The sequence below is a fragment of the Gambusia affinis genome, linkage group LG02, assembly GCF_019740435.1.
Source record: "Gambusia affinis linkage group LG02, SWU_Gaff_1.0, whole genome shotgun sequence".
NCBI classification, from domain to species: Eukaryota; Metazoa; Chordata; class Actinopteri; order Cyprinodontiformes; family Poeciliidae; genus Gambusia; species Gambusia affinis.
This window is the reverse complement of record NC_057869.1, coordinates 25,197,339-25,222,466: the sequence shown is the minus strand read 5'-3', so window position 1 is coordinate 25,222,466 and position 25,128 is coordinate 25,197,339. Positions and strand designations below refer to the sequence as shown.

Sequence of the window (25,128 nt, the reverse complement as noted above, 5' to 3'; positions counted from 1 at the left end):
TGTTTCCTTGGTAAATTCTTCCAATATGAAAATATAAGTGTAAGAACATCTGTCTCTCTCTCTCTCAATGTCCCATGAGGAGTAATTAAAGTTTCCATCAGATGCAAATAAAAGCCAAACCCATTCATACAAAATAAGTTTGAAAAAAATAAATCAAAAGAATGTTCATGATGAACAACTTAAACCAGTTTTCCCAAGAAAACAAGAGTTTCTTTCAAGTATTTATCTAATGTTAAATACTTTATTCCTTAGAAACACTAACAGTTATCCACACATAAATGCAAGTATAGCGATTTACAATAAAGTCGTATGATACAAATGTTCAAAAGCATCGCTCTGTCTACACCATCTTGGCTCGAGCTCAGATTGTCCCAGGGTTTCCTTCACCTGCAGTGGATTTTAAAGGAATGTCAATACTAAGAAAATTGGTCCTTTCAGCTTATAATAAATAAACTGAAAGGATCAAATAAGCTAAATTGAAATATCTTGACACAGGCCACTTCACAAAGGCTCCTACTGCTTCTTGGCTGAATAGAGACATAGTTAAACTAAGAAATCTGCTGGACATGGCCCTAACATTATTGCACCAATCGGTCTGATGAACTGTTCCAAATATGAAAAATGACACCGATTTTTTTTTTTTAGCAGTAAAGTAAGTAGTGAATTTCTGTGTGCCTAACACTTTAAATCTGACTAGAGGAACATTAAAAACTTATAATGAGATACGTGTAGCACTGCGGCCGCAATATGACTTCATTCTTCCACCTTAGATCTCCTCTTAGAGGTTCTGGGTTTGGACCCGTCTGGATCTTCAGGTTCTGGGCAGCCTGGAGGGTCAGTCGGTGAGCTGGGGGCGTTTTCTACATCAGGCTCTGGCTCGAGAGATGTGGAAGGGCCTTTGGAAACGCCTGAAAAATATTATGCAGAGTTCATTTTATTCCACCGAAACCGGCTCTGATTAATCTGAAGCATTTATTAAGGACAGTGAGTCTGACTGTCTATGTTTGCTTTCAATACAACACAATCAAATACATATAAGTAGATCCAAGCATGTTAGCAGGAGCCACTTACTGACTTATACTTCAGATGACTGCATATAACTAATGCCAGAAATGCTGCTAATTTGAATAGATACACTGCTAAACACGGAAAGAATGGGTGAAGAGAACCTTCCGCTGAAAAAATGGGAAAAAAGTACACAATAAAATTAATGACATCTAATCTGTTACTGGGTTTGTCTTGTAAAGAAAATTAGTGAAACGGAACAAAGGGTAAGCAGAAAAATTGGTCCAGGGTTACTTTCTATATGCTGGTAGTGTCATAAGAAGCCTTGCAAATGCATTGAGTTTAAAAAACCTCAATGCATTTGTATTGTTACAGCTTTTGTTACAGCTTTTGGTACATCTCTTGTACTAAAACTAATGTTCCACAAGAGGTGTGGTAGCTTTGAAAACTATCAATTTCTTTCATGTGAAAGTAGGTGAACAGCAGCTAGCTACATAACACTCCTAAACCCCTACTACTGATGGCAGAATGCATTGGTTTTTTGCCCCCCATCTCTTAGCCACTTTTCCAAAAACGCACAACACAAAGGTCAAGTATGTGGTTTGGCTGCTGACTGAATGCATTAGCTGGTTTGCATAATTAACCTTAGAGCTTGGAATGTATCTAAAGTGCCAGAAAGCAGCAGCAAAACCTATTTAAACTTTAAAATCGTATTAAGTTTGTTTACTTAGTCTAACAGGTAATAACCACAGCTGAGAGAAATCCACTTGCAATGGGTTGGATGCAGGTTTCACACTAGCTGACGGATAAAGCGATGCCAACGCCAGGAAAGCACACCTGTAGTTAGCTGGATGTTCTTGTTGTAGCTGGCAGCTGAAGACATGGCCTGACCCAGAGCTTGGTTGGTGCCGAGAGGAGCTCCCGGGGTTTTGGCTGCTGCTGCAGAGTGAGGCTTGGCTTTGGAGTCCTTGCCGGGTTTAGTCCAAACCAGAGTATCTGTTACCTGCAGGACAGCGCCCATCTTCTGAGCCATGTCCATCAGCTGGGAGTGAATAAAAGGAACAGGTTAACAAGTCGTGACATGTAGCCACAGCTGGTTACTGACATCAGGAGCAGAGAGCTACAGTGTACCTCCAGATCAAACTCAAAGTTGCTACTGCTATCCCGTAGATGGTTGACTTTCCTTTCCATCTCCTGATATTGATCCAGAGCTCTCTTCTTGTCTCCGTGATTATAGAGGAATATTGCAAAGTTCAGGTTGACCATGGGGTTGGGTCTGTGGGGGCTTGGTCACCAAGGAAGAAAAGAAAACTAATGATTTTTATAAAGTTTTACATTTTGAATAACGATTACAGTGTGGAGTCCAGGACTCACTCATCAAGATTCACTGCTTCTTCGTATGCTCTGGTGGCATTCTCTACATCTTCCAAATTAGTCAAAGCGACTGTTAATTATAGATATAAAAAAAGAGTTAGCAATAAACAAAATTCACTGGACAATGCTTTGGGGGGGTTTTTTGTTGTTTTTTTTGTTTGGTAAATCCACCCTGAAAACTTCCACAGTGTGTCTAATTCGAATAAAAATATTAAAACAATTTAAATGCCCTCAAATATTACAAAATGGCAAGACGGCAAAGTTTTAAAGGATTTAAATTATACCACGGATCACTGCTCTGTCTTTGACACGGTACCTGCCAGCAGCATGTAGAGTTCCCCCATCCGTGGGTTCAGATTAATGGCTGCGCTGAGGAAATGGAAAGCTGAGGCGTACTGCTGCATGGTCAGGTGTACCAGCCCCAGGTTGTACAACACTTTCCAGTCAAAGGGAGACAAGTAGTGAGCGCGCTTCAGGCAGCTAATGGCCTGTGGGAACAAGAGGGGGAGGAAGCATGGTAATTGTATCTGAGGCAGAACAATCTAGGAACAAGTGGATTTATAATGCTTCAAGGACATACGAGTCAGATTCAGTTGTGTTACAAGCCACTATTATATTACACATATGCATTAATGATAAGCAGAAGAAAAGACAGAGATACAGTTTAGTTTATATTCTGACCAAAGAGTACCTCCTCCACAAGCTTAATTATCTCGCCCTCTGTGTTTGAACAAAAGCATTTTTCCTGACAACGTCAACAGGGTTCATAGACAGACAATAATTATTTAAATCAGGATAACAAAACAGCAAAATAAGTAATAGAACATAGTTGCTAATAAAGAAGGGAATCAATGTGCTGCAAAGGCTCAGTCAAAGTAAAAACCTCAACTTTAGTGAAATGCTGCGGTGGGATCTCCGAAACAAAAGCATGCAAACTTTAATGAACTGGAAGAGTGGTTCAACATTTACCCATGTGAAAAACAGATTAGTATCAAGCAGAAAACAATTTATTCAACATAACTCCCCATAGTGTTTCTGCAACTGTTAAAAAATTCTGGTTTTCAAAGGGATAGTCTGCATAATTTAGCATCAATTCTGTTCAATAAATGATAAGTTTAGAATCTGGTGTGCTGTTTTGTACTCTGAAGGTAAAACATTAAAAGTTTCTCAGCCTATGTCCAGCTCATTTCAATGATGTGCTTATATATAAAACCTCTGGTGTACAAATCCCATTAAGCTGCTCTAACTGCTGTGCTACAGCACTTTCCTCCAAGCAAAACACACAAAAAACAGCATCACTCACCGCCACATACTTCTTCTTGCCAAAGAAGCACATGCCAATGTTGTTCCAGAGAGGGGGGCTCTCCGGCACGGCGCACGCTGCCACTCTGTACTTGTTCATGGCCACATCAAAGTCACCGTGGGTTTGCATCATGCTGCCTGCGGCCAGGATGGCCTGGGAAGGAAAAAATAAATAAATCTGTGATTAGAGATATATTAGAGGAAGATGTACGCTTTGAAACAGAACATGACGGGAGTCTGACTGGAACATCTCAGTGCGATTGACCTTCCGCTTCGAGTGAACCGCTGTGAAAGAAAAAAACCTCAGCGCTGCCTTCAGGTGTTCAGCAGGAAACTTAAGTTTGAACTTGAAGATGTTGTGCCAAAGGCCAGCATACCTTATAATTGTTGGGGTCAAAAGTGAGGGCATTCCCAAGATGCTCAAATGCTTTCTGGTACTTCCCGAGCTAGACGGGGAGAACAAAATATTATTATTACTCTTTGGTTTAAAAGTACAGATTAAATCACAGAAAGGGCTGCAAGCAACTTCACCCACCTGCAAAAAAAGGAGGCCGAGAGTGGTCAGGAGTTCAGTGTTCTCTGGAGAGAATCTGAATGGAGAACGGAGCACGTTAATGACAAATGTCACCTCGTCTACATCATGCTTGTAATTACATTTAATGCCTGCGCTTCTTTGAGCAGAGAAGCTGCTGATTATGCCATCAGGCTTTATTTCAGCTTAACTGTAGCGTGTTAATTATGACCTGTGTGGCCCAAAGAGAAATGTAGAACGGAGGCACATCGACTCTAAAATAAGACTCACAGTGGTGCGTCTCATTAAAGGCAGCACAAGTATTAGGGCATTTGATTAATTCATTTGGCCTCAACAGGAGGTAGCCATAATGAGCGCTATTACAGACACTGATGTCATTTTTCTTATTTACACCATAGCCTCGTGTTTAAAAATTCAGCAAACCGAAAATGGGGCGAATTTATAAGGAAGCTGGAAAGGTCCTCGGGTAAAAAATATGGGGAAGATGGAGCTTTTGGATGGAATAAATGACAAATACTTCCTGCAGGGAGCTCTAAAGGCAGGAAATCATTGGATAAACAAAGAAGGAACAAGTTGAAAGCAACCCCTGGTAGAGTTTTAGAAACTTCAACTTTAAATAAGGGATACAATTGCCATTACACATTGCAAGTGTATTTAAATCATTGGACTATAGTAACTGTATGTGACAACACAAAGCAGTGCATAACTCAGAAGTGGAAGAAAGGAGGTAAATAGTTCTCCAAACTTTAGACATGAAGACATAATACAGTAAGCAATTATGAAACAAGCAGTAAACATTACATTTTAGGGACCTCTCCACCTGCTTCCCCCATCTAGAGTTTTTTTTTTTTTTGCTCATATTTTGCTTATAAAAATGGCTGACTGGGTGAGATTGGATGAAATGGGGATTTTCACAAATTTATTTTATTGGATTTAGGTTTGAACTTTGACTGGGACTTTAGTGACGGACTGCTACATTCTAGGTGCCCAAAGGAGAGTCATCACAGATCCTTCCTCCCTCCAGTTATCACTCAATAACCATCACTATAGAGTATACTCCAAAGAAACTCAATAAGTATTCACGTTCATGCTGACTTCTACACATCTCTGTTGTACAGTTTGTATTGCATAGTCTGTTTTTAATTTTCAAATCCACATGGACGGTTTGTACTTTAAAAAAAATGTTTTGGGCTCCAAAACATTTTCTAATAACTGCACATTGTTTATGTTGAAATTTTGCCTGAACTACATAGTATGTTGTTCTTTATTCTGCTTTTATACAGTATAGTTCAGGTTCTTGTATTTGAGCGGGACAATAAAGTATTCTTCTATTCTATTCCAACAAGATTATTCTTTTGAGATAAAAACCATTACTTTGTAGCATTAGCTCTAATTTTAGGGTTGCCATTAACTTATTTTGTTCCCCAAGAGCTGGATAGACCCTAATGATCACTAACAAACCTCTCAGGCCTTCACAGAGCAGGTTTTTTATACCGAGTTTAAATGACAACAAATGTACTAATTAGTTGGTGTCTAACTTAACACACTGGATTTTGGATCAGAGTAGCAGTTGAAAGGAGCCTGAATGCACGTGAACGCCATTTTTTATTTTTGTGTTATTTTAGTTGTTTAAAAAAAACTTTGAAATCCGAATGTCATTACCCTTCATTGGAGGGGAAATGTTATGTGCTATTTTGGGTTGATGTTTGACTTAAAAACAACCTCTTGTCTGCTCAGTGGTTGCTAACGGTATGAACATTTAAACCTCACTTACTCCACTGCTCTCTTATACACTTCGATGGCCTTGTCGGCGTCTCCAGCCAGCAGATGAACTTTCCCGAGCATCACGAAGGTCTTGTCATGTTTATTTGTCTGCAGAGCGGCGTTTAGATGTTCCTCAGCCTGACGGAAACAGAGCATCAAAAATAAATAAACTTTCCCCTGCAGGCAACACCTACATTTTTTTTACTGTGTAATGTTGGGAATACTCACATTTCTGAAATCTTTGATGAAGTAATAACACACACCCAGGTTATGACTGATCTCCTATGGTGACAGAATGTCAGATGTGTTGCTCTTAGTTTAATTTGCTAGTAAAAATAGCATGCAAGAAAGTTTAATGGAAACTGGATGCTGAAGTGAAAGAGAGGATCTGAAAAATTTGGACCGGTTTATCTCAGCCTTCCAACAAAGTTGCTGTTTTACAAAGTATTGTTGAGAAAAAAAAAGAAAGTTCACTGAGAGTACTTTCCGTTCCAGACGTGAGGAGAACTTTACGCTGCGTTTTTGGAGTCAAAGATGCCAGGAAGTACAAGTTAACACTTTTCTTTCAGACTTCAAGGGAAAGCAGAAACTACACTGAGATGTGTGCGTGTGTGTAGGTGTGTGTGTGTGTGTGTGTGTGTGTGTGTGTGGGTGCGTGGGTGTGTGGGTGTGTACTGTTTAGCTATTCTATTTAGGACCTTCTTTGTCATATTTACTAACTTTCTGAAGAGTGATGGGACCTTATACTGGCCAAAGCCTGGCAGCTTTTTTAAGAGTCGGGAGCAAATTAATCGATTATTGAAATAATCATCTACTAATTTAATAATCAATTAATTGCTAAATTGTGTATGCAGACTCAAAAAAGGGTCCTTTAGTTAAGAAAACCCTACATTTTAAGGGAAATAATTAAGCCACAGTTGTACTAAAATATATACATTTAGCTAAAATCTATCATTTTTAATATCAAATAAACAAACTGTGTCTGTAAATGTGTTCTACCCAGAACACATTTACATAGTTATAACTTCACCTGGTTTAAATGCCGTAAAAAAAACTCCTATTAAGCAAATTTATCTTTTTTAATGATTAATCTGCTAATAAAAAAATTTAACCCATTAGCCCTACACTGTATTGATGTTAAGTGAAGCAGAAACGACTGAGCTTTTCACTATCGATTACTAAAATAATTGTTAGTTACAACCCAAGTATAGTGTGAATTTTTGTTAGGGTTAGTGTAAAAGAAATATGTGTATGGATTATACACAAATGCAGTTACAAAAGTAAATGGAAGTTAATACAAAGACTTGTACAGCTAGAAATATGAACCTGTGTGTGTGTGTGTGCTATTTACCCAGTCTTTCTCATTAAGCTTTGCTGCTTCATGATAGAACTCAATAGCTGCTTTGTGCTTTCCAAGAAGAAATCTAGGAAAATAATACATAAAGAATCAATATGAGAAATTAACCTGAGATATAATTTTGTACTGAGCCATTTCTACGAAACGGAGAAAAGCCTCCACAGGAAGGTGAATTTAGTGAGATAATATCTGTAAAATTACTGTTCCTCACCTCCCAGCAGTTTTATAATAATTACTAGGAAGTCCTCCTATGCCGATCTTGTTAGTTAGTGAGGGGGGCTCGATGCAGTCATGCAGGGTTCAGTGCAGCAGACTTACAGTGATCGGGCCACTTGCTTGAGGTTGTCTGAGCTGCTGGGATTAAGGATGGCGCAGCTCTGAAACAGCTCCAGGGACTCCTGGATCTTCCCCTCAAGACGTAAGATTAGTGCTGGATAACAACAAAGACGTGGCATAAAAAAGAGGATATTCGTCTATGTGAGGAAAAATAGAGAAAGGACAAAAAAAAAAAAAAAAAAAATCAAAGGCACCGCATGCCATCCAAAGAGAGGATTTGGGGAAATACACCACATACCGTGGAGCTTGAAAGAGCTTTTTTTTTTTTATTCACTGCACCTTTTAATTAACATCACATATACGGTAAAAGTGAGAAGGGAAAGATGGCAGCAACGTCTCACCTTGAACATATATGGCATATTCACACATCCCATTGGTTTCCTGGAGTTGCTCTTTAATGATCACCTACAGAAACAGAGAAAGAGAGGCAGGTGGATGTTAATTTAATGAATGGAGAGGCATTTTTCTTAAGAGAATTTAATATAACTTACTTCAATACGTTAAAGTCATTTTAAAATACATTACAAGAAGAATTCTAACTGGCATAATGGGTTTGATACTTCTCGCTACTGCTTGGAAAAATAAAATAGATAAACAATAACTAGAATCTTCCAATATAGAAGGATAACTATTTAGTAGATAGATCATCAATTAAAGTCCAAATTAGCTTTTTTGTCTTGTCTAAGTCCTCAAGTTGAGCAAAACCATTCTAAACCATTTATAGCAGAGTAAATATATTTTCTCCTAATGTCTGCAGTTAGCATTTAGATTAAAATTGTATTATTTTTCAAAGTTCCTCAATATATTTTTTAGTCTTCTGTTAATAAAACATGCATTACTTTATGTCAATCTGTGAGGGGTGAACTCAAACAGGCAACCCTCATCGTTCCTAAAGGACTGTATTTAAAAGATGCATTAAAATTAACACTAAAAGCAATATTATTGAAAAATATTGCAATACAGAAATCAGCTGCAATAAATTTGTATTTTGCTTACTTAAGTGTTTCTAATTGGTTTCTTTAATGCTTCTAACATTACGATCAGAGTCAGTTGTGTCAACATATTTGACACAACTGACAGGTGGATTTTGATGATGTAGTTTGGCAAAATGCAATGTTTAATGCTTGTCCATAATTGGTACTTGTATTTTTATGATTCCTCGTCTTATTTTAAGTAGGGATTAAAGCAAGGCCAGGTTTGTAGTTGACGCTCTGGGTTAGGGTGTGAGCCAAATGAGCCAGCCTCACGCGCCTTCACACTGCCTGGTTTTGCACCTATGAATTTTTTTAACTGGGTGAGGATCGGACGCACCACTGTTAAAGCAAATTGGATGACTGGAAAGATGTTCTTGCAGAGCGGGTCCCCTTGCACTGGCGTTTATATAACCTCTGTGAAGGCTCATTTTATGAAAACATGGCTGCAATGTTAGCCATACCGCTGTCTTGGCTCACACTCAGTCAAAGTGAACTTTCAAAAGCGCGACTATACCTCAGCTTTAAGCCCTCATACAACCTATCTTGAAATAAAAAGGTGCTGGGTTTGTATCTTGGCTTTGTAGATATATCTTCTCCTTGAGCAAGCATGAACTCTCTCCAGGTACTCCGACTGACTCACTGAGAACAAAAACATCATGTCAGCTTAACTGGCCCTGATTCTGGTCTATCTGAATCTGACTGTACTGAAGGATTTGTTTTGGACTAAATGAACCGAATTGAATGAACTAAAGAGTAAATTGTTATATACAGAAATTGTACCAAATAGTTTTGAAAGTGCCTTATTATTTTGTTGTGAAATAAAATTGAACTGAAGAGACTTCTTTTCCAAAGACACAGTACGTCTTTAGAGTATGTATATATAAAGTTTTGGGGCTGACTTGTCAATGCTCTGTTTTAAGTATTACCCTCCTGAGAAGGTATTTATAGACTTCAAACAACCTCAAATATCCTATCCGACTAATTTCAAGTCATTTTCACAGTCGGATTAATGAAACTTCACAGCAGGGAATCAGATTAAAAGTCTAGGTTGGAGTTTCTGCAGATTAAAAGAATGTGCCGTGTTATCGCCTAGCACGAGGCTGATCTTCACAGTGAGAGCAAGAAGGCGTTATTCCAGGAACACGACTTACTGTTCCAAGCATCCATTCACAGAATGGATGCACACTGACGTGGGTATTTACCGAGCACTCGGCTCAATCATGCTACCCTTCGTGTGTTCAGACCAGATCTGACAGTGAACACACATTGGTCAATGACAGAATGAGCCATGAGGAGAATTTAAATCGTTTACCTTACAGGTCTCATAGTCTTTGCGCAGATAGTGCTGGTGGATCAGCCAGTTTCTTCTCTCCACAATAGGAAGCTCTGGAGCTGGATGACATGACAGAAAGAGAGAGAGAGAGAGAAAAAAAACTGTAATTGAAAAGAAACTGGGGGATATTTTAGTCACGCTACATTCTTCAGCTCAGGTGATGTCTCGTTTTGTCGAGAGATAAAAGATTAATTTTGCATGCGCCCTCCTTTTGCAGTCATTAAAAGGTGTCTGATCTGACAGTAAGCCCAGATGTTCCCCAGCAACCTCAATCCACTAGCTGGATTTAAGTCAATTCACCTGACACACTGGAGATATTTGCTTGTTAGCTAGCTTTCACTTAAGAACAGATGGCTCAGGCTGGAAGGGGTTACGTCTGTGTATGAATGCTGTTTTTTTTTTTCCTCTCATATTTCGACAAGCGAATAAATAATCTGGAAAAAACCCCTACCTCTGCAGTCTCACGCACGTCTTTGATGCGACAGCTACCATATAGCTGTTAAGGCTTCAACCAACCCCAGACTAAACTTTAATCAACTCATCAGTCAGGCTGTAAATGTCACCTTGTACGCAAGTTTTGCCTAACAAACACTTGCTTTTCCCCCTTCTACCACTATCTTTCTCCTTTAACATCTTGGCAGGTTGAGATATTCTTCTTGTTGCCAGGGCAACTCTGTCTCTGGGAAGCCAGGTGCTTGTGACAGAGAGCGTGCAGAGATTGAATGAAAGTGGGAGGCTGAGGGAAAGAGCAGCACAATGTAGGGCTTTAGAAAAGGGTTAGGCAACCTCAAGAACTAAAGCACAATGCTCCAAGTTCTCTTCCCAGCAGAGAGCAACATTTCATTTCACCAGGAAGGAAAATGTAATTCCAGCAGAAGCAAGTTTGATTCCAGTAATCCTGTTATCTCGCACCTACTACGTTTCCCTCCGGGGCTAAAAATAGGATTCGATACATTGTGAAATAAAGTGCTGTAGCTTTGAGTCCGTCAGCGACATTGTAGAGAGAGGGAGGGGGGTTATTAAAGAACAGAGTGTAACAATACAGTGTGAATCCCCCACTACCCATCCATCTGTTTTTTATCTCCAAGGACTTGAAGCAGAACTCTGATCATAATTTGCAGGAAGAACCGGAACCGATTCTAAATGCTTCACGGAAATCCAGGTAAAAACTGGACGGGTTCACTTCATCACGAGTCAAAATGGTCCCATTTGTGGAGACCCAATCGGATTTGTACGTTCTGAGAGAGCGACGGTGCGCTTGTCTGTGAGATTCCTGGATCTGAATTCAAAAACAACAAGGCAGATTCGGAGAAGAGAGCAAAAATATCTGTGACACGCAACTACAGGGGGAAACAAGAAAGGCCCAGCATGTGGTGTCCCATATATAGCTGTGTAGGAGAGGGAGGCAGAAAAAAAACAAAAAACCTTATCCCAAACATAAAGGAATTATAGCACTGTTGTATTGGATCTGGCTAATGCTAAGCTTAGACTAGCTTGTGTTTCAGCCACATGTTAAAGGAGGATAAGAGCAGAGAAGAGGCGTGCTGAGATCAAAGGACACATGGGGAGATTATAATACAAAAAGAAAAGAAATATATGATAATTTTTTGGGAAGTTTTCCCCTTAGAAAACTTCAGAAATCCCCTCATCTCGGGTCGTTTAATCTAATCTTATGCTGCTGAAACATGCTGCAAAGGAAACAGTCATGTTTGCACCTTCTGGGCTTTTTATCCAGGAAAAGATGCTGGGCTGCACTGCAGATAACCTAATAATAAACCATAATACTCTTGTTGTGCACAGCATAATTAACTTTGAGCCTGCATTAAATTATTCTAATTGCATTTCATGATAGTAATTATAAAATATATAAACCTTCAGTATCCATGGACACAATTAATATCGGCTTTGTTGCTTTTTATCTTATTACTTTTAGGATTCAGACTTTTGACAAACAATTTAAGGTATTGATTACCAAAAAATAATAAGCTGTATGTAATAATATGTACATATTAAGAGGGTCTGTCATATTTCTACTGTTTAGGTCATAGTGACATACTATAAAGCTTTCCATATTTAAAGTTGTTTTATTGCTTCCTAGAATTATTGCTGTTTCCTTAAAATGGTGAAACAGCTCTTCATAAATACACATTTACACAGTTGATCTATATTTATTAGATCAACTGGACAAACTACATGATCTGCTGATCTGAAGACTTGACTGTATCAAATGTGTTGTGGCTCCATGAATTTACTGGGTGTGGTTTGATTTTATAATTTACACTTTGGAGAACATCATGTACCGAATCATTACTTATGGAGTCCCTAGTCACTTAAATAGGTCTTACTTACTTAAATTGCATATTGGACCCAATGTAACTTTCAGGTCTGGTGAATGTTTTCTATATCACTAGATGAAACACATGAATAATGCTCATTTATGATTAATACCAACTGTACAAAACAAATCAATTTCTTTACCACATATTTATTCTTAGCTCAAAAGAGGAACAATCTATAGAGTCAGTCTTATAATAAGCATCAGTTATTATAGCTAGAAACATAGCAGTCAGGCCCAATTTTATGTGATAACACAAAGCAGTGCATAACTCAGAAGTGGAAGAAAGGAGGTAAATAGTTCTCCAAACTATGGACATAAAGACATAATACAGTAAGCAATTATGAAACAAGCAGTAAACATTACATTTTAGGGACCTCTCCACCTGCTTCCCCCATGTAGAGTTTTTTTTTGCTCATATTTTGCTTATAAAAATGGCTGACTGGGTGAAATTGGATAAAATGGGGATTTTCACAAATTTATTTTATTGGATTTAGGTTTGAACTTTGACTGGGACTTTAGTGACGGACTGCTACATTCTAGGTGCCCAAAGGAGAGTCATCACAGATGCTTCCTCCCTGCAATTATCACTCAATAACCATCACTATAGAGTATACTCCAATGAAACTCAATAAGTATTCACATACCGGTACATGATTATAAACACAGATTCGAAGAAAAAAACACAAAAGGATATGATTAATCTTATGACAACAACAAAAAGATCATATGGAAAATTAGGATGACAAAAAACAACCTCATTTACTATAAATATTCCTCTCAACATGATGGCTCAGCAGCTCAGTATGTCAAACCGAAGAGTGAGGGTGACCTCTGCAGGCAGATCATGTCTTGGCAGTTTTAAACAGAAAGAGCGTTAATGGCAAACCGAGAGGAAAACAAGTTGGGTTGTACCTTTAGGTGCACGGCGCTTCTTGGCTTCAGTAGGAGCTGTCAGCTGTAATAAATTAAACAAAAACAGGTGAAACGTGTGAATAAAAACTGGAACAGGACCAATGGAAAACGTATTCCATTGGTTATGGACTATCCAATGGATATTACAATTTCTTCAGCAGGTACTACTAAAGACATGTGTCCGACACCATGAGAATAAGAAACATTGTTTGGAAACCCCATTCCAATCACTTGTGGAGCACTGAAAGCTCATGACAATGTGCATAACATGAGAAATATCATCTTAACTGTCATTTTAATTATATTTATCTTCTGAGATAATGTTTACTTAATGACAACCCTCAGGTCAGATTTATCTTGACCTGAAGGTCAAAATTGACAGTGTTAGTTTCTTTCTTAAGTATGCAAGTAAGAAGGTAATAATTAGGAAATATAAACACTGACAACCAAAGGTATTTGTTTTGAGGGGTCATATTGCATTTTAATGCTTTTCATAACTTCCTATGTGCATAATAATGCCATTTTGTAGGTCCAGACTGAGAAGAGGTGTTCTCTCAAACAAAAGGGCCAGATTCTAAAACTGTGAGGATTGCCTGAATGTGAAACATTTGATAGATAACTACCAACATGTTGGTTTGGCACACACAAAAACAATAGGCATAGAACTTACAACGCTCAATTTTAGACAAATTAACTGAGTTATAAAGAGATGAGGAGTGCTGCAGTTGGATTACAGAAGTTAAGTGTGTTTTTAAAATTATTGCAAGTCTGGAGAAGTTAATACACTTCAGGACTAAAATAATAAAAACAAAATAAAAAACAGATTAATCTTCTACTACTGCGGTAGTCAAACTGGTAAGAAAAAATTAGAAATATCATTTATATTTCTAAACTGGTGTGTATATCATACTGTATGAGTAGGTTTACATGGTTACAGAGTTCCAGCTAAACTCAGTTACCTTTACGTGTCGGTGTTGGCAATGTAGCATAGGCGTAACTTCCTGAAGGACTGGTGTGGACATGTCCCCACCAACTCTGGCATGAAGGGGACAGTCCCCACCAATATTTCCTGCACCTTTTTTTTTCGGCAGCAGATGCACGTTGTATTCAAAGCATTAACAACCAGGTAAGGCTTTTTAAAATTCCTTTGTAAAACGTAAATGGCAAGTTTAGATATAATCCTTATTAGAAGACAAGTCGTTAAGAAGAGCCACCGTAGAAAACTGCTAATTAATGAGAATTTACAACAGCTGAGTATAAATTCAACACACGCATGCGCAATCCAATTGCCTTAAACCGTCCACTTCTATACATTTTAACGCTTGCGAAACGTTCTGAATGCAATGGTGGCTTTAATAAAGCAGGTCGTAATGGCATATATATCAAAACCTCATAACTATTACGTAAGTTAATTGTAGTTTGCAGCACAGAATGTAGTGGGCTAAAATAGCAAACAACGCATATCCCAAGGACATTTGTTTGGACTGCTTCTAGCTACAGCTGAAGCAGTTTGAGTTTAGCAATGAGATAAAGGGGATTAAATTTGAAAGTTGTAGCTAGCGGTTTTCATAAGCTCCGACTTAGCGGTAGCTACCAGGCGTTTAAAATAAGCACAGTTACAGACCGTACTTTTAGTAAAGGTGCTGTGTTATCCCACGGAGTGTCTCGCTATCAAACGGTTCAGTGACATTAAAGTTTACCCTGCAAAGTCAAGACTGAATTTATAATATACACTCACCACCGTAGCATTCTCCGCGTCCGCCATCTTGAGACGATCAACAGCAGAAGCCGTTGCTATAGTTACGAATGGACGTGTACGGAATGACGTCTATGAATGTTAATAAGTACAATGAGGGACCCCACAACATAAGAAAAAAGAGAGAGAAAGAAATCACCCTTCGAGGTCAAAACCTGCAATAATGAAGGCTTGACTGCTTTAAATAAATCTTCAACCTACGAACTTGCAATATAATTTCCTCATTATCTTAGAGATTGTGCTCTCAATATTCTATTTCTAGCTGGAGTACGTGTACAGCTTCTAAAATATTTGTAGTGGTAAAAAAAGCAAACATTTAATTTATTATGTTAAAATTATACAAGCTTATAGTAACTGTTTCAAATGTATATCCATGACAATATAGCATGGACTGTTTGCTGTTGCCATCATCCTTGTTACATAATAAGAGACCTGTTATATGCTTACATTTAGAGGTTGGTATAAATTTATATTGATTTTAAGTATCATAAAATATCAGTGCATTTTTGTAGGAACATCAAGAGAAATGAACTTCCTTAACCAGTCACGCTACAAGGAGATAGAGAAAATAAAAACAAACCAGGATAACTGACTCAATATCCTTTTCACTCATTACTTAAGGCATTGGCAAGTAAAAGAAATACATTCTTTAGTTTAAATCAATGTTTATTGCTTGTTCAAACACAACTATTTTCCAACACATGCCCATCCAGTAAATATAGTTTAAATAAACATATGTACAACATTTTGATCATAACAGGAAACTACAATACAATCCTTCCACAGACATACAATCATATTAAAAAGTTTTGAAATTAGTTAAAAAGACACAAACATGATACCATAAATATAGAAGTCATGAGCTTTATATACAATTACATGCCCAGTCTTATAAATCCTAGTAACCATGACGTAACTTGTTAACATTTACTATGTCCCTCGTAAATATTCTGTTTTTCAGACCATCTAGTATTTACCAGTAATTTTGCACCAAACCTGAATGCATTACTTTGTAATTATAGGAAGGCTCAGTTATGAGTGAAAACAGACATTTCCTTCACAAGTAAATATTGAATAAAAACTTAGCAGCCCCCTCAAAAATCACATCTTCATTTGCCCTTTTAGACAATTCCATCAAAACTCAGTAAGCCGATTAAAAGCAAACAAAGACAAACCTTCATCCCATCACCTTCATTAGTAATCAGCTCATGTACATGTCATATATAAAAGACAAAACAACAACAACAACAAAAAAACACCAAATTTAGAGAGCAGAAAAACAGTAACAGAAAATCAACAACAACAAAAAACTTGGTACATAGTTTGCTGTAAGTACTAACGCTCTGATCAGAATGATACTCGGGCTGCTTTTTCCACCTTATTCCTGGGAGGCTTACTGGGGAAACAATTATGTGTCTTACTTCCGGCGCCCACCGGAAGCAGTAGTATTTCATAGTAATTTGTAGGGTTTTTGGCTAATCTATATTCATGATAGAATATATATTTCTTTTCGGTTATTGTACAATATTTAGTAAAACTTGTTTAAGGACACTGTCTTCTATCAGAGAACTGCTCAGTACAGAAGATCGTGATTGTGAGTTTAATCACGGGGAGCGACAGGAACACAGCGTTAAATTTCGTAAAGGAATGACCGCAAATTAACAGCGCTGCTAGCAGCTTGTTTCTCTGAAGAGCTGACAGTAATAAAGAAGAGAAAAGCAGAGAACTTCTGAGCTGTAGGTTTGTGCCGACAGTATCAAACAGCAGAACTACATAATATCAGCTTGGTGTGATGTGAATTTAATTTTTTATTTAAATTTAAAAAAATAATAAAGTTAATGAAGTGGCTGCAGCGAGTGTGTTTTATCATTATGTTTGGGCCAGCAATAAATTTCTGTAAGATAAAATAAAATATCTGGGTTTATTTAGTCTATCAGAACCAGAACCTCGAGGTTCTCCGTTGCTGAGTGACGCTGCAAATCAGCGGAGAAATGACTGCAGCTGCTGCGCTCCAGACCATAATACGGATAATCTTTCCCTACTGGACTAGAACCGAACCGAATCACACATTACCCTGTTATAGAGAGAAACCTGCCACTGGAAAGTGTCGTAAGATGCCCTTGTGCTGTTCGTGGCTGTACTCTTAATAATCAGACCACGTTCAGATTGTGGCTGCAGCAGCATATGTGTTTTGAACGGGCTCCCGAAACAAAAAGGCAGAGTTTCTGTGATAAGCGGTAGTTGTCACCACCTACAGACAGCTAATCAAACAAAAATAATTTGGCTAAAAATTCTAAACTTGAAGAGAGACTCCAATATGCGATATTTGTGCACATTTCATTGTGTGAACAAAAAGCCAACGGAAGAAAACCAGCACCTCCGAAGCAACCGAGTCAGTGAAGTAGCTAAATATGATAGTGCGGGTTATTTGCGGCTATTTCTTCAAGTCGCCATCCCTCCCCGAAATAGCTGTAGGCAGCGGTAAAACAATATTGCCACATTTAAGCTGTGATAGTTGATGTTCCCACATATTTTATAGCCGAAAAGCTCTGACGAATATGTAAATAAATGGCGGTTCCAGTTTACAGCGGAAGTCGCGCCCATAAATCACGCAAAGCCTAATGGGGGCTAGGAATAAGGTGGATGGGGTCTGGATGCTATATGAAGAAGCTCAATTCATTAATAATCATACACTAATATCAGATTTGTTCTTAAGACCTCGTTTTGGTTTGGCTAATTTGTTTTAAACAAGCTTCAGATGGTTGCACATTCCAACATATTGCACACTGATAAAAGGCAGTCTCAAATGTCAAAACTACCAGGCCATGTTCAAGGCATGCTTGCGTCAACATTCTTGTTTTAGCTGTGTTTGAGATACAGAATTTATACACGTTATAATGCCATTTTGTGAGTTTCTGATTGTTCTTTTGGCAAATTTCTGTAAAATGATCAAAGTCAGTTCCATACAACTAATCTTACTGTTTAGTCACGGCTTGCTGGTTAGAAAATACTAGCCCAAGTCCTCCAGGTATTTTTCTGGAGCAGTTTAATTCCCTTGGTTACTGCTGAAGGCCCCCTGGGCAGCAGAGGTGGCAGCACTAGCGGCGGCGCTCTGGAAGGTGCGGTTGGTCAGAACTCCCTGGGAAAACTCCTGCTGAGCCTTGGAGAAGCTCGCGCTTGTATTTCTGTACTTGGAGTGGACCTGGGATAAGAATCATGAAGATTATGACTCGTATAGGTTATAGGTTATTCAGAAAAATACATTTCATAAAAGTCGACATTTAATTTGCATGGCATTTACCTGAAATACTCTGCCACACAAAGGTATTCACCCCATTGGATGTTTTTAACCCTTTCTATTGCTTTTAAAAATCATGCTCAACAAAATTTGACTTATGACAAAAGAAAGAAGAAAAAAAGCCAAAACAAAAATTAGCTCCTTGGTGCAGTGAAGTTGACCTGAACCCTTAGCAGATACCAAAAGACTCCGACTGTGGTCCTGTTCAGCGAGACCACTTTCACCCAAAACCGTACTGAATCCCTAATTTAGATTTCAAACTTTAGATGCACTTATATGCCCATTCTTAAGTAACATAATGCAATACCAATGTTTTCTTTGGTCCCTGTGGTTCCAACTGCGTTTTAACTCATCTCCATATTGACATCCGTGGTAAGTATCGTCTGTAGCCACCTGAATAATGGTGTATAACCAAGCTGCAGGAGGTAGACTTTTGTTTGGGTCGTAAAACGATCAAATATATTTCACTCAGTGACCTGAAAAATCTACTTATTTGGTTGGTAGAATTTCTTCAATAAAATTAGCCTACCATTAAAATTGAAGACTACATCTACTTTGTTTTGTAGAGGTCTAAGCACAACTGTATGAAATATAAAAACACCTGCAGTGTAAAAAATGGGCAATGGGTACCCATTGCTTTACCATTTTTACCATTGCACTTACCATTTTCAGCAGGATGACGCCCAACACAGCGTTGACGGTGAAAAAACCAGCCACTACCATCATAACCACGGCAACTGCCAAGTTGGAACGAATCATGCTAATTGATGAGATCCATCCACTGTAAAAACCAGTGACAAAGAAACATGACCAAGTGTTTGAAATTTTCCCCTACAGTCAATACGACACGTTTTTAAAAAAAAAAAACAACAAAAAAACGCTACAACAAATTGCTGGGTTTGCTAGCATTCAAGCTATCCCCGCTAATACTTGGAAAATATGAAACTCGAAATAACAGGAGATGAAAAAGGCTTCCAAGGATTAATAAACAACATGATGCTGAAAATAAGCCCAAGAAGAAAGGCTCTGCGCACTTACAGAAAAAGCACCCCACACAAGATAGGTCAACAGGAATCTGTCAAAGATATATAAGAGAGTAGAAAACGGGAAAGAAATAACCACCAAAACACTTAGCTGTGAGTTGCGCATGCACTTTTACAAACCTACGCACATCATCATGCTCATACATACTGAAGAACAAATGAAATCAATGAAAATCTACCAGTGCTAAACTCACCTGTTTCCCCATGAGGGAATGCCCACTGACTGGATAATGTACACTGCCACTTGGAAGAAGAAAACAAAAAAAAAGAAAAAGAAGCTGAAGGAGCTGTCAGACCTATGGATGAAAAAGAAAAACAGACTTTGTACGTGTTGTGTAAGATTTAAAAGTTCAACTTTTAAACAACTCTTCAATTCTAAATACGGTGGGTTAAGCACCAGTCATCTGGAGTCAGATTAAAGTACATAATGGTTTATAGTTTCCATGATTATATACAAGTACACCCAATAACCCTTAGCAACCTGAAAGATACATAAAATCTGAATATTTCTTAACATGATATGCAATTTCCACTACTATATCCACTGATACTTTCAAGGTTTTATACATTGTTTCACCATAAGTGGATAGCAACAGTGATATTGCGCAGTTATGATGCCAGACAGAATAACTTGGTGCTCCATCAGTATCACCAAGATACATTCAGAGGTTAAATTTATTACTTGGTAATTCGATGCTGAAAAGGGGACAGGAAGAAAGGGGAAAGGAAAGAGCAGCACAGTCAGTCATAACTGGGCAACAGAGGACAAAAGTCAGCAACTATATTCAAGAAAAAAAAAAAATCAGATTCTTTTCACAATGAAAGATTTTTTCTCAGAAGGTCAATATTGTACACAGCTTCACAAACAGCGTTGGAAGGAAAACATTTTTCAATGGAGATTGTGACAGAAGTTCAACTGCAGGGAGATGTCATGAGTAAAGAATGCGTCTTTCTAATTTAAACATCATCCAAATTTTCTCACGCAGACTGTTGAAGTTTGTGATACATGCATCCTTAACCTTCATAACAAAGTTGGGCGCACTTTTTTTTCTTTTTTTTTTATTACCCATTCTCATGTCATAAGAATAATTTTAAAAAATAATGTGTGTGATAACTTATGGCAGAAAATAGTTTTTGCTGTGTCTACAGCTAAACTCCACACTCTTTGCAAATTCAAAAATTCTAGAGCACTTCCATATTTCACCAAGTGCAGACTCTACATCATAAATCTACATAGTGGTGAGTCTCATCCTGCACAGTGTTAGGGTTTAATAAATGTGTTAAGATTTGTTCTTGCTTTAGAATTGTATTACAACTATAACAGCCATCAAGCCAACAATGAATTTGGTAATAAACACTTAACCTCTAAAAGCAAGAGAACAACTTGTGAGTGGGAATATTATTGCAGTAGGAAAAACACACAAGCACAGTTATGCAATTTTTGTCCTCTAACTGCATGTCTTTAAAAAAAAAAGCTACAATTTCTTTATTTAACACTTACAACTTTAATTGGTTAGCATTAAAGAAGTGAAGTCAAGCTATTAAAATTCTACACATGCATGTTCATACTTGGAAAAATATTCAAAAAAGCATTCAGGTTTTTTATTACACATCTACTTCTCTTTCAACAGAAGTAGATGTTGAAAGATGAACGTGAATCTTTACCTGAAGGCTTTGTAAACCGGCCTGTACCAGCAGACGAAAGACACAGGGGTGAAGAGGATGAACCACAGGATGGACAGACCGAAGTCCACACCTTTAGCAGCGTCAGCGGTGAAGTAAGCCAGGCAAGCCAGGATGTTGAGGAACAGGGTGGCGCTATGGACTGTGGGGATTGATTCACAGCAGGAGAAAAAAGGAGAAAATCTAATGCATCCATTAGTTTTAACACATAAATAACTTATTCCTATATACATTTTTTTTTTAAATAATCTCTTTGGGTTTTGGGTGAAGGAATACAGAGATGCAGTCTACATACACATCCAGAGGTAGTACATTCTCTTGCATATTCTGCGGTAGTCTTCTGGGATATCCTCCTCAAAGTTCTGATAGAAGCACGGCTTTATGGGAAAGAACCTTGGAAGAGGCGGCCAGTTGTTTTCTTTAGCTGAGAAACACAGATTTCGACACAGGAGGGTGGAACTGATGTTCATACTCAAGCATTTTCTCCGTGCAACTCCAGAAAAACACGGGCAGAGCTTTACCTCCTGGGTTGGAGTCTCTGCTGCTCCTGTTCTGCATCTCCTGCTCCTTTCGCTCCAGCTCTGCAGCTTTCCTCTCCAGCTCCTCCTGCTGCTTGACCAGATTAGCCTGAGCAGCTGCTGCCGTCGCCTGATGCACAGCAGAGAAATCAGTGGTGGACAAGTTGGCGCTCTTCAAAAGAAAAGGCTCAGCAGAAAACAACCCAAATAACCTCAGATTCATGTTAAGGTTAGGTTTTATCACTGCTGATTTTAGCTGATAATGGAAAATGTTAGATAAATATGAAGAACTCAGACTCTGAACTTCATAAGGTTGACTATTTCCTTGGAAAACATTTTAAGCCATTCTGAATAATGAACTGAACTTGACCTCAGTGTGAAGTGTTGTGATATAGAAATAAACTGAATTGAATTATTCTTGCAAGGATACATTTTTACTGTCCTGAAGCTTGGTAGTACAGTCATACAGCAACACTTATTACATAGAGCTGGAATTATTGATGCCAACTGACAGGTTAAAAAATATAAAGTTAATATAGAATAAAGCTAAGCCAACATAAGCCTTAAAATTTCCCAGGATTTCTGATATTTAAACTAAGGGAAAAAAAAACAAACTTTGGAAAATATGTCCTACTTTACCAGTTAAATTTCAGAGGACTTCTGGCATTTGTTGTAGCAAATGTCAGTCTTTAAATTTTCAGTAAACCCCTGCCTTTATCAGGAAGTTTAGCCTTTTATCATTAAAAAAACTGTAATTTTGTCTTGGAAATTTATGACTTGTTGCCATTGGGGGATATCCAAGTGTTTTTTCTTGCAAATATATGGAATTAATACACAAATATCTGAGCTTTCTGGGTGAAAATATATTTTTCCCTTATATACAAAAACCTTAACACTCCATTCATACCTAACAGCAATCATAGGTGCCCAGAATTGTCAAATATTTACCCATTTAAGTTGTCATGCACAGCCCAGTAAACTTGATTTAAGCATTTCATTTCATTATGGCAAACATGCCCAACACAGCGACGCCCAAAATATTCCTACTGTTTCCCACCACTTACTTGTGGACTTTGCTCCACAGAAGTCGGAAGTACAGCAGGTTGGGATGAGGAGGCTTTAGAGACTGGGATGGTCGTTCCAGTGAACTTTCCCTGTGGGACGAATAAAAAAAATAAAAAAATAAATAAACTAGACATACAATTGATCTAAATGAACTTCCTTACATCTGTAAATATATTTCTTTTTTGAGCATGCTAAGATTATTGCGGTGTAAAAATGTGTGTTTTGCATTCCTTGTTCATGTATGTGATTTTATACTTCAATCATGTTCGAAATAAAGAAATAAAATAATATTTCATTGTTTAAAGATCACCATTTCATTTGCGGTGAACGGGTTATACTCTCCCGTGCTTTCATGGACCCCTCCGATAGCTTGTGTGACTGAGGCATCCTGGAAAAGACAAAAAAAATAAAAAAAAATATGATAATAATTAGTTAGTTAATATAGATATAACGTAATGTATACACCAATAATACATAAAGCGACTGAAGGCGATAAAGGGCATGTGAGATTGTAGACTTCCAAGACCTTTCTCCGATAAGCCTGTCAAGATGTTCTGGATAAACAAGTCTGATCCACGAAGGCTTTGCCTTACAATGTTTAGGACTTTAATATAAACTTCTAACATATTTGTACAAATTTCAATAGCATAAATTCAGCAGACAAGATGAGTCCCATGTCTAGAGAGGTCAGGGATAGTTTAGGACCATAAAAGTGGGTTCACCAAGCGCTATGCGATGCCCAATCGGTGCAATGCAGTAATCCAAGAGGAGCATTTCAATCCTGAACCATCTCACTGAAGATTAATAATTCACGTAGATGGAGGCCCAGTAATGGGCTTGTTGTGGTTGCTGTAATTATTTCATTAGATTCAGCAAGTGAGAGGGCTTACCTTTAAGAAAATACGTCTCCGGACATTCGCCTTATTTTTCAGAGCGTTAAAAACGCAATGAGAAAAACACTAAAGTTAACAAAACTAGCGCTCGACGAATTGGTAGAGTTTCTGTTTATAGAATGCTTTGAAAAGAAATAAGAAACTCAGGGACGTGGAGAAGATATTACGTCTGAATGTTTACAAACACCTGCTAATGATTCCGCTCACCTGCTCAGGTGAGTTAAACCCAGAGGAAGCTAATGTAAAAGCAAAAAAATATTTTCTTAATTACTTGAATGATGAAGATAAAGTGTCCTACATTTAACCGAATACGTGTCATGCCTCTTATAACAATTCTTGGCCAGGAAATACTAATGGCCGAACCCAGCAACCAACCGAACAGGTTTTTTCTTTCACTCCTCACCTTACACCTGATTCAAACCTGCTAAAAATCACAAAGCTACGCCGCACACTCACCTGGAAGGGGTTCACGTCCACCGGGTCAGCGAACGGGTTGCTGTCAAGCCCCGACATCGTGAACAGGAACGGACAAATTGTTATTTTTTTGCGTGGGAGAAAAATACAACAGGTCCCGAACTCTTCACCGAGCGGCTCCTGGCTCCTGCCTCTGTGACGTTGGGTTCCGTTCGCGCATGCGTGCTGCTGTAGGTGAGCAACGTCAACAGGACGTTGCTCCCCGAGACATCTAATCAATTAGGCCAGCTTTATTTATAGAAATAATGCAAATTGGTTTCAAATGTGCGCTTCTCGTGACAGTCTGCTGGCTCATGTTTGTCTCAAAATGCGAGTCGGGGCGTGAAGCAGTGTTCTTCTTCTTCGCTTTGAATGCGAGAACATGCGCATTAATCTGAAATTTATAGTCAGTTTCTGAATATTTTACTTTCCTATAAAGTAGAATTACCTGAAAGGTTTTTCCAGTGAGTTCTCTCTTGTGGAGGAATTCTGGATCATTGTTCTGTGGTGCTTTGCTTGCATTGCCGAATTCCAGCTGCCAGTCAAAAGGCTCTCCCATTCACCTCCGGAATATACTGAGGTATACTGGATTATTATGGATAACTGAATACAAAGACATCAGTTTTTTGGGCTGCAGAACAAGCCCAAAGCATGACCCTGCCAACACCATGGTTGACAGCAATGACGTGCGGTGAGGTTAATGGCTGGTGAGGCACTGACTTAATCAAAATCATAAGACCCCCTGCATGTTAGTTTATATACGGAAATTTCGCGCATGCGAACAACATTGAAGGGCAAAATGACTATACTTTCACATGCCATCCATAGCTGCGCTGCCAAGGTAGAATAATTCCGTCAACTCAATGAAACTTGGACATTTAGATATTAATTTAATGTTATGCTGCACAGCAGAGGGGAAACCCGTTGAAGAACAACTCAAACCACCTTTTTGTCTCTATCAGCCAAGCTACACGTAAACCCGTTGCGTGTAGCTTCCCTTATTTACTGTATTTCTAGCTCGCTGTTACTGTCTCTTACTCTGCAGTTGTGGAGTCACAATGTCTGGGATCATGAGCGCCCCCTGCCATAAGGCAGAAGAACTGCCTGCTTCACCTCCAATCTGTTCTCTGCCGTTTCTGATCGCTCCTCAGCACACGAAACTCGTTACTCACACAGTTTGTGACAAAAAACA

At 38.4% G+C, this 25,128-nt stretch overlaps 2 protein-coding genes across 4 annotated transcripts; both read right to left on the bottom strand.

Annotated features, from left to right (window-relative positions):
* Positions 1-218: 218 nt before the first annotated feature.
* bbs4 (Bardet-Biedl syndrome 4) lies at positions 219-15,040 on the bottom strand. Of its 3 annotated transcripts, none has more exons than XM_044133672.1 (17): positions 14,187-14,447; positions 13,228-13,270; positions 9,957-10,036; positions 8,012-8,075; positions 7,653-7,764; positions 7,329-7,401; positions 6,206-6,259; positions 5,988-6,115; positions 4,217-4,271; positions 4,059-4,127; positions 3,683-3,835; positions 2,696-2,867; positions 2,380-2,449; positions 2,137-2,290; positions 1,843-2,047; positions 766-908; positions 219-387 (listed from the first exon to the last, which is right to left on the bottom strand). In XM_044133672.1, the coding sequence occupies exons 1-17, from the start codon at positions 14,247-14,249 to the stop codon at positions 295-297; spliced, it is 1,731 nt and encodes a 576-aa protein (XP_043989607.1). In that variant the 5' UTR covers positions 14,250-14,447; the 3' UTR covers positions 219-294. The 3 variants fall into 3 exon arrangements, with proteins under 3 accessions (XP_043989607.1, XP_043989613.1, XP_043989620.1); XM_044133678.1 differs by lacking the exon at positions 14,187-14,447 and adding an exon at positions 14,966-15,040 and having other exon boundaries at positions 235-387; XM_044133685.1 differs by lacking the exon at positions 14,187-14,447 and having other exon boundaries at positions 235-387; positions 9,962-10,036.
* A 591-nt stretch (positions 15,041-15,631) lies between these two features.
* On the bottom strand, positions 15,632-24,119 carry scamp2l (secretory carrier membrane protein 2, like). The gene is made up of 9 exons (XM_044133663.1): positions 23,940-24,119; positions 22,901-22,978; positions 22,590-22,679; positions 21,529-21,655; positions 21,303-21,431; positions 20,990-21,149; positions 19,519-19,620; positions 18,945-19,062; positions 15,632-18,185 (listed from the first exon to the last, which is right to left on the bottom strand). The coding sequence occupies exons 1-9, from the start codon at positions 23,994-23,996 to the stop codon at positions 18,030-18,032; spliced, it is 1,017 nt and encodes a 338-aa protein (XP_043989598.1). The 5' UTR covers positions 23,997-24,119; the 3' UTR covers positions 15,632-18,029.
* Between the last annotated feature and the right edge of the window lie 1,009 nt (positions 24,120-25,128).